The sequence below is a fragment of the Harpia harpyja genome, chromosome 2 (genome assembly GCF_026419915.1).
Source record: "Harpia harpyja isolate bHarHar1 chromosome 2, bHarHar1 primary haplotype, whole genome shotgun sequence".
NCBI classification, from domain to species: Eukaryota; Metazoa; Chordata; class Aves; order Accipitriformes; family Accipitridae; genus Harpia; species Harpia harpyja.
This window is the reverse complement of record NC_068941.1, coordinates 77,449,314-77,459,342: the sequence shown is the minus strand read 5'-3', so window position 1 is coordinate 77,459,342 and position 10,029 is coordinate 77,449,314. Positions and strand designations below refer to the sequence as shown.

The following is a 10,029-nucleotide window of genomic DNA, read 5'->3' as shown; positions in this document are numbered from 1 at the left end:
TGTAGAAATGTGGAAATGAGGTTAAATAACTGCACAAGACCACAAAGTGAATCACTAGAGGAACCAGAAATTATATCCAGACTACCTGATTCTATCACTAGTCCACAGAAATTAGAGGTTAGAGTCACTTTCAACCACATCAAGTTGAAAAGTAGCAGCTGGTTAATGTTTTAGAATTCAGGATAAGCGTTACTTATCATCAAATCATATTCAAACCCGGTATTTATGTGAAGAGCAAAAGACCGCCTGATATGGAGAGGACTGCTCAAGAACAAAACTATGCTTGTTATTGAACATCTGTGACTGCCAACCAGGTCAAGCAACAGATGCTGAACACTCATTAGTTGAGTTTAAAAAGAAAACAACCCACTAGGTGGCACTACAATTAGAACAGACTGCAATAGTGTAAGTCAGAAGCATGAAAAAGTCTTTTTTTTTTTTTTTTGTCAAAGTGGGACAGTACTTGCAGCAAACATCCGTCATGATGCAAACAAGCTCCACATAAACTTGCATCCCCTTCTTTTGTGCTGCATATGCTGTTTAGTCTTGACCCATCAGCATCTGTGCTACCTGGGGGGTTTCTTGACAGCAGTTCCAAGTTAAGAAATTCACAGCAAAATTCATTTTCAGTGTGGAGTATCTTTAAAATTTGCTTGCAAAAGGCCTATGAACTGTCATTTGGGGTAAATGGGTCCCAATACAAGAAGAAACTTGTTTCAGAAATCTTGAGTCCAGTGTATTTTACTCAGTTATTAATGAGACAAGCTGGCAATGGGCTTTTCTCAACCTTTTGTTATCAGTTCTGTGATTTTGTGATCGATCATTAATCAAGCACAACTTCCAAAGATGGTAGGCAGCAGAGAACGAAGAAAGGCTGAAATAGGAAGCTCCATCCTAAGGGTGTCAGGGCAAAACAACAGACAAGAAAGATGAGACAGACAGACTGCTTGTCTAGGTTTTGTAAGGAACCAATTATCCTTCCAGGAAACATTTTAATAACATCAGACCTAAATATCCCCTTACCTTTCCTGTCTCATTTCTTCATGCCTTTCTGTGGGTATCATCCTTTATGGCTATTCAATATCTAATTTTTCTCCTTGTTCTCTCTGATCTTTCCTCAGGATTATCAGCATCTTTAACAGATTTCCTCAATGACTTCTTTCAGTATTTCTGAGGATGAAGCTTGGAATTTGTGGCTTACCTACTTTCCAGAAAGCCGATACTGACAGCACTACAGCCACTCCGTGTATGGACAGCACATGGCATACACCCTTTTTCTTTGCTGTACTCTGTATAGGCAAGCCATTGGACTGTACCGGTGTCACATCACAAAACAGCAATCACCAAAACATAAAAACCACAGACTGCAAACCCATTTGGTTTTTATCTTAGAGCTGTTGCCTGTTGTCACCCAAGAATGTTTATTGGCACGCTTCTAGCTCTTCCAAGCTTTTCACAGGAGGAGAAATCCACATCCATGTAACTGTAGCAGACAGCCAGACTTCTTGGGATCTAACAGTTGTCACAGTATGAGGCCACTGGCCTCATTATACCATTTATCCTGCTTTCTGCAGAGGCCATGAAGCAACACATCATAGACAAGCAAACCTGCCAAATAAAAGCCACGCTGAAAACTTAGTGCGCTCTGCCAAAGTTTGAACTTAGCAAGGTCCTAACTTCTGCAGGATTCTCATGTGGCAAGCCAAAAATGTCGTCTGCAGCTTCTTTTTTAGTAATACTTTAATTATACACTTGAATATAACATTTACTGAATTTGGCTTATGGAATCTGCATCTTCTCTATCCTTCAAATTGCATTTGGAAAGTGCATAAATGCATGCAAAAATCAGGTTAACAGCTGTTGTTCAGGCATCTGTGAATAATCTAGCACTCACTTTGGGACTGTACAATAAATGCGTGACCTTGATTTTTTTTTCCCTTTAAACAGGGTAATGACAAACTAATTGACAACACTGCTCAAGTTAGGTCAACCAAGAATCACTGAGCAGGGTTTCCGTAACCTGCAGTTACATGGGACACTTACACAAACAGGCTGCACAAGCAGGTGGCCAAATTTGGAAGCCATGGATTAGAAATGTTATCCCTTTTAATGAAAGCTCAGGATTTTAGATCACAATTATCCAGCAAGATTGCATACAGCAGTTAGTGAGCACGTATAGATGCACGTGATGAAAACCTCTATGTGGAGGTTTGCAGCCAAACTGTTGACAGAGTACAAGGTACTACTGATAACAGGGTTTTTCAGCAGTTTTAAAAAAAATGAGCTGCAATCTTCAAACTTTTTCAGTCACAACTTGCACAGGAAAGACATGGATCGTTAGACTGGACCACCTGCAGCCACCAAACTGCCTCCTCCAGCTTGCATTGACCAGTTTTGACAGGGACATACCAACCCCTGACCTTAGCCAGTGCCCTGCTAGCTCCCGCAGGCTCTCGTTCCCGACGTTACGTCTTAACACCCCGCAGAAGGGCAGCGAGCACCCGAGCGGACCCTGCCCCGCCCGCTCCCTCACAACACAAAATGGCCCCCCCCCGGCGCGAGCACCGCCCCCTCCCTCGCCTCGCCCGCGGCCACGCCCACCCGCGCGTCACCTTCCGCCACGAAGGGGAGGCGAGGAGAGAGCTCCTCACGGGAGCGCTCCGCAGCGCACCGGAAGAGCTGTAGGCTCTACCCCTCACCTCGCCTGTTTGGCCTGAGGCGTGCATCCGCCTTGCGGATTGGTCGTCGGCCGCGTCACTCTTAGCCTGCCCGCTCGCTGATTGGCGGCGGTCTCGCGAAGGCCCGGAGGGGCGGGCTGAGGCGGTCGGTGGGCAGGAAGGCGCTATGGCGGCGGTGGCCCAGTGCGTGCGGGCCGCGCTGCGCCCGCGGTACCCGCTGCTGAGCTTCTCCCTGAGGTGAGGGTCGCGCCGCGCCGCCCGGCCTGGATCGGGCGCCTCGGGACGGGTCCGCGTCCGGGTCCGCACTCACCGCCTCGCCACCGCCCGCCCGGGCCGGGCCAGGAGGAGAGCGGGGCCCAGCGCCGCCGCGCCGGGGTGCTCCACCTGCCGAGCCCCGGCCCTCCGGCTCTGCGCCGGGGAGCCCCTTCCTACGGCCGGGGCGGGCTGGTACCGGCCCCCCACCCCCCGCCGCCCTTTGCTGGCTTCTCTTACCCTCCCCCGGGAGAGGGGCCCGGCCAGGCGTGGCGGGGCCCTCCTGGCCCCGTCCTGAGCCCGAAGGCCTCCAGGCCTGAAGTCCTGATGTGGCCTGCAGGGATCCGAGGCCTTTTGTCATTGCGGCACCGATCCACCCGCCTCATCCGCGAACCGGTTTGCTCAGGTGGCTCGGCTAGTTCAGCCCAAGAAGCGTTAGGAAGGGATAAATAGTCGTCTTCATGGAGACTGGGCCCTTCTTGACGTGATATTTGCGATGGATACAGCAGTGACACAGAAGGCGCTTTTCTGTTGCTCGCTAGCAGTCAGCGGCAAACCGCTGTTCTCGCTGGTATGTTTTCTGGGAGACTGTTGCAGGTGATTGCATCACGTAAACTGTATTTGCTTCTTGATGGAGTACGGTGCTGAGAACGAGCTCATATTCCCCGTAAAAGTGCTGCAATTTTATAAACAGAATATAATGGACACTTAGAAGCTGCTGCCCAGCAGTTGGAATCTTGCAGCAAAGTTATTTTTTGCAGCCGTTTAGATGGGCTAAGTTCAGTTACTTCTGATGAAACATTCTGCAAGCAGTTTTCATAGACCTAGAATCGTTGTATTAATTTGTGCTTTAATGTGAGAATTTTGTAGACATTGATGTGTCAAATAAAGTGTCCAGTATGTCCAGAAAAGGCTAATATCTTACAAAGTAAGCAACTGATGAATATTGTCCACATGTTTTTGCCTTAGGACTTCTCCACGACTGCTTTGTGTAGCAACACAACAGAAAAATACTGGCCAGAACTTGGAAGAGGACCAGAGTCAGAGCCAAAATGAGCAGAAGGTTGAACCCAGCTCTGCTGAAAAAATTTTAACTGAAGAAAAGGCCAAACTGGAAGAACAACTAAAAGAAGTCACTGTAAGTGTCTTTTGGTCGTCAGGTTGCATACCTTACAAACTGCATACCTAAGAGCGTTCATTACGGGTTATTGGTGCACAATCTGGATACAGTTGTGTGACTACTGTTTAGTTGTTGAATAAAAACCTACAATTCAATAATTTCTTTAAACTTAAGAGTAGATGTACTACAAGACCCGAGATGCATCCCTGGTCCAAAATTAAAATTTTGGATAGTTTCTTTCTGATTTCTGGATGGAATTGAACCTTGTCCAGCCTGAACATTTGTTACTGAGTTTTGCTGGCTTCAGTTCACTTAGGTTTTGCTCAGTGGAAAAATAATTTTTGGAAGCCCATGGAAGGGTTTGAGTGTGTCTTTGATGTGTGTATTTGTGTGTCCTAAGAGTAGGTAGGCTTTCTGAAAACAGCTGCTGACTTTTCAAAGGTCGGGGTTAATGATGCTTAGCTTTTATATAATAGTGTACTTATTACATACTTAGGAAGTTTCCAACCTCTCTTGGAGAGCCCTTCAAACCTTCTATAGAAGCAGCACCTATGGATCATAAGTGGATTGAGTTTCCTTTCTGTTGCCTTTCCCAAAGCACTGAAGAACAAAGCTGAGGTGTCACTTAACATCTCTGTTGACAGCATTTGCTATTGGCTACCTAATGTGGCTCTTCAGTCAACTCGTTGACTATTTTCATTCTGTTTTGAGATTCTTCACTAACATGTGAAGGTCAAGCATATTCAGAGTGGAAGGCCAACATGGAGTTCTGGGTTAGGTGGTGAAGCACTCAACCTCAAGTGCCTAAGTTTATTGAATTTCATTCTTGGCACATCTGCTGCTAGATGGCCATATTGCTAGGAATAGACCAAAACTTAACCTGAACAATAGAGGAGTTAGACTTCATAGTTCTTGAAGTCTGAAAAAACTGGAGGACCCTCTGTGGTATGTATGGAGAGGGAAGAGATGGTTTGAAAGTCATGGCTGGGCTGAATCTTGTTTGCCATAGTATCAGAATACCTTATGACTGATGAAGGCTTTCTGTGAACATACATCAGAAAAAGCAGAAATCTTTGATATTATGAAAACTTGATATATACATAGAGTTAAAAATTTCTTCCAGGTAATCTGTTGACAAATACTGAGAGTCTGGAAACCCATCTTATTTCCTTTTCCTCACTTCTGGCTGCAGTAAAGTGAAGCAAACACCTGCCTTGGTAGGAAGGATGCTGTGATAATTCACATGTTGTCTTCAGATTACTCTTCAGATGGTGGGTTTAGGCAATGTAACTGTTTAAAATGCTGTTTTATACTGAATATGCTGTTTTGAATTATTGTCAACTACCCAACCACCAGGAATGAAATATCTTCTGTTACTGGTTTTTCTTCTTTAGGACAAGTACAAGCGTGCCTTGGCAGATGCAGAAAATGTGAGGCAAAGAAGCCAGAAACTGGTAGAAGAGGCAAAGTTATACGGTCAGTGGAGGCTCCTTTTGTGTGTACTCATAAAACCCAGGAAATGCAAAGCCTGAAAAATTGAGCGAACTGGCTCACGGTTTTGAAAAGTTGTCCTTCCCAGTGATTCTGAATACTTGGTTAAAAAATGTATTTGAGGCAGAGAGGTTTGAACAGTTCCTCACTTTGAAGTGTGCTAGAAACACATCTTTCAGGAGCCAGGCTGCTGACATCTGATTTAGCTTTTTGACAGTTCAAACACAAATCTGTAAAACAGAAATTGTATGCAAATACTGCAGCAGAAGAGTGCTCTATCATCTTAGTGTTTGACTGTCACTCTGGCTTGAAAAATGAGTTGGCCTTTTTTGCCACACACTATCCACAGCTGTATAGTTTAATTCTGAATATAGAAGTTTTAATTTCTGAATACAGGGTCTTCAGTTAATGTGTACTGTAAGAAAAAGCATTTCTCAGTTAGATACTATTCTTGTACCTTTTCGTGGATGTTTGAATGCTTCATCCTGAAGTTGATTTTCAATAAGCATTGTTTCACTAATACGCTACTTAGTGCAGAAGGACTTTGAGTCATATCTGACCTCAGAGGTGCTACAATAGAAATAAGTATTAAAATACAATTTCTCCTGAAAACTAAATTATAGATAATCTGCATGATTGTAAGTTTTATCATTTGTATATGACTGCTTTTTCTGTTGAAGGAAGAGAAACTCATTAATGAGACTTGCATAAATTCACAGAGATGCAGTCACAGATATTTGCAGAGATAAGTTACACCAAAAAAAAACCAACCCCAAACCACCTTCTGAAGAGTTTGGTTATTTGGTTTTATCCAGATCACTAGACAACTGGTTAATCTATGTTTGGGACACTTCAGCCCTAACCACAGTTTTAGTTTTAATTTAAAACCTTCATTCATTTGTTCATATTTTTGGAACTACTTGGACACTGTTAGTTACTGTTCTATAAAGACCTTGAGTCTCTACAGAGGTGTGTGGTTGTTAAAGTGACCCTTTCCTGAGAACTACCTGATCCCTATAGATTTTGGAAGGTGCTTCCACAGGTGTTTTTTTGTTTAAACCGAGGACTTGTCCTCTGGTAATGCGCATATTGCTTCTTGGTAAGGAAAAAAACAACATCTAAAATGTGAGCTAGAATTAAAAAGGCTGGCTGTGGGGAAAAAAAAAAAAAAAAAAAAAAAAAGGCTATCAAAATGCAGTGCAGTTTGTCATTGGTTTACCTCTACATAGAAATGTGCTACTCTACTGAATCATTTTGATTTTTCATTATTTCTAGAGACAGTTTGCCTTAAGTGAGATTAGTCCGGATTCTTTTAGTGTGAGCCAGAGAACAGCTTCAGGATACGTACTATTGTTAGCTTAGGAATTGCTTGGTCTTTACAAGGCACAGCTGCTGACTCTGTAAAAGTGGTTTGTAGTGGGAGGGAGAGGTGTGAGTTCTTTTCATTCAAGGAAGAATCCCTGTTCATCTCTTGGACTCCTTATCAGTCTGACTACATGCTTTTTCTTCTGTAAATATTTTTAGCACATCAGATTAAAGGGTAGGAATAGGGCAACATAATGCTTTGAACTTTAGGTGAATCCCAGGATGAGAGACAAGAGGAAATTACATTAAGCCATCTGAAAGTTTTGGTAACTTCAGTTAGAATTTTAACTGTTAATGTCAGGTCATGAGCATAGCTTTAGCTCTTTTTTAGCTCTTCCATAGAACTAGAGGAGGTGATCTGGATTTCAAGGTCTCTAATAGTTCTGGATTATAAAGTAAAATTGGAAAGGACATTTTACCCCAAATGTGTACAGTATCATATACCTTGTTAAAAATGTAAAAGAGTATACATTATTGCTGTAGGTTTTGGGGTTGTGTTTTGTTTTGTTTGGTTGGTTGGTTTTTAATGCTTGCTTCCCTCAGTGGACTAATCCCATTCCTTTCTCTTTTATTTCTTTTTAGGGATTCAGAGCTTCTGTAAGGACTTACTAGAAGTTGCAGACATTCTGGAGAAAGCAACAGAAAGTGTTCCAAAAGAAGAAATTAAGGATGAAAATCCTCACTTGAAGAGCTTATATGAAGGTCTTGTTATGACAGAACTACAGATTCAAAAGGTGTTTAAAAAACATGGCCTGCTCAGACTGGATCCTGTCGGAGCCAAGTTCGATCCCTATGAACATGAAGCATTGTTCCATGCTCCCATGGAAGGGAAGGAGCCTGGCACTATTGCATTAGTATCCAAGATTGGCTATAAGCTGCATGGGCGTACACTGCGGCCTGCCTTGGTGGGTGTTGTGAAAGATGCTTAGCTGCTTAATCTGAGAGTTTAAAATGCCATACAACTATTAAACAGCTTGATGGTTTTTCTCTTACCCCGTGCTTTCCTCATTCCTCTGGCCCCTGAGAGGTTTAAATGAATTGGTTGAATTCTCTCAGTGAAAATGAAGCAACTGATGAAATTCTCCTGCTTAGTGGCCTTCAACATCACTGTTCTGTAAGCTCTCTTCTGAAGTGTGAAATACAAGAGCCATTAAGGCCTCTAATGCTTTAGGTTAGATAGCATTTTCTACAACTGTTACTACTGAAGGTGCATTGAATTGAAAGGAACAAAATGCTCACAAGAATTTTACGATCTCACGTTTATCACTGTGTGTACATTGAAAATCCAAATAGTGGTTCAAACACTTCCTTTGTTTTGCAGGATCTAACATTGCAGAAGTGGGTGAAGTAGCACAATAACCCATTTCCTGCAAGCGTCCATCAGCTTTTACACATTGATATGATAAATGCCCTTTTTTATCTATTCAGAAATAATCTCTCTCAACAACTGAAATTGAAACCTTTGTGAATTCTGACCTGTAAATAAAAGGCAATGAAGAGTAGACATCTTTTGTAATTGTTCAACCTTTTTTGTTCTGTAGTAACATTGACTCAAGAAAACCATCTAATACTTGTATGGCATTGAAGAACCAATGGAATTTATCCTATCTCTGGATTTTTAATTTAATATTGTATAAATTGGTTTAAACAATTTTGATAGTCTTGTAACTTCCAAGCTTTACAATCAGTTTGTTATGCAAACTGTAGTTACAACCCTGCTGAAAGCCCGAATACCCGAAGAAGTGAGTAGCTGAGAGTTTGGTGTGTATATATATATATATATATATATACTGTCTTTTAGAATTACATAAATAATTGCATGTAAGTAAGTAAGTGGCTTAAACAAGAATGTGAACTTAGTTTCATCTTCATTTCTTGCATTTACTCAGGTTGGCTCTTAAGTTGCAATAGAACTTTTCCCATAGGCAGCTCTTGCCATGTCTAACTCCACCTGCTGCTCCCAATCCTGCAGAGTCAGGCTAAAATACAGTACATGATTAACTGAATGCTTTGTCCTACATTTGTCTGGTCACCTGGATAGGAGCGGATGGAACTTGTCAAATTACACAACTGACAAAGCATCTGTCCTCTTGTATCCTCAAAGCCCATACATTTAACACACAGGACAGAAACTTCAAATTTATGCATGTTATTAGCACCAGGTAAACAGTAAGTACTTCTGAATTTCTCACCCTTGTTTCTAGTTGTCTTGGTATTAAGGAGCTTCTTACCTTAAGCTCAAGCATTGATTATTTTTTTTGGTTCAGATGCAGAGTTGCCAAAAGCTTACTGAACACTAGACCTACTACTCATGGTGAGAAGTGGTTATTTTCTTCCCAGTACTGGTTTGCCTCATGGGAATCAGACAGTTAACTAGAACAACCTAAATGCATACTACTGTTAGGGGGTTAGTCATGTTTAAGGATTCATTCATTCTTTCTTAACTCCAAGAAAGAAAATCAATGCTTTGACTGGGCAGGAGAGGCAGAATAGTTTTTGGTGTGTGTGAGAAGACAACAACAGTGTTAATTTTTTTAAACTAATCAAGTACAGGGATCAAAATGCAAAGATTGAGTGTAAAAGTACAGAAAAAAGGCGGATTCCATATACTTAAGTTGAATTTGGAAGGAACTTCCTTCTGAGTGAGTTAGAGCACGCTGTAGCTGTGTGAAGTTGGATTGAGTTGCACTTTGATTGGAACCCATCCTCAACTGATAATGCTGTAAAGGGACCAGGGTTGATTTATCTACCTTTTTAAGAACTGTCATCTGTTGTTCTGCCTGCTTCCAACCCCTCTGGATCTAAACTAAATCTAACAACTTCATTAGTATAGAAGTTTCTCCAGTAGGGCAATTAAAACAAAGGGACAGCTTCTTCTCTAGCAGATGAAGATTTTGTTAATGAGCTTCCCAATGCCTCACACAAACTGTCTTTTTTGGACTACATTACTTCATTCAGGGTGTTCTTAAAACACAAGTTACTGTTAAATGTTCAGCACAAGACTCAAACTAGTATCTTTAAAGCTGATTGATAACTGAGTATCTATCATCTCATTTAAGCGGTTCCTTTTTCTTGGCCTGCCCTTTCAGAGAGGCTTTCAGCATGGAGAGCTTCAGTCTTACA

At 42.0% G+C, this 10,029-nt stretch overlaps 1 protein-coding gene across 1 annotated transcript; it reads left to right on the top strand.

Annotated features, from left to right (window-relative positions):
- The first annotated feature begins 2,783 nt into the window (after positions 1–2,783).
- On the top strand, positions 2,784–8,912 carry GRPEL1 (GrpE like 1, mitochondrial). Its single transcript, XM_052780551.1, has 4 exons — positions 2,784–2,915; positions 3,900–4,068; positions 5,445–5,526; positions 7,489–8,912. The coding sequence occupies exons 1-4, from the start codon at positions 2,845–2,847 to the stop codon at positions 7,833–7,835; spliced, it is 669 nt and encodes a 222-aa protein (XP_052636511.1). The 5' UTR covers positions 2,784–2,844; the 3' UTR covers positions 7,836–8,912.
- The last annotated feature ends 1,117 nt before the right edge of the window (positions 8,913–10,029 follow it).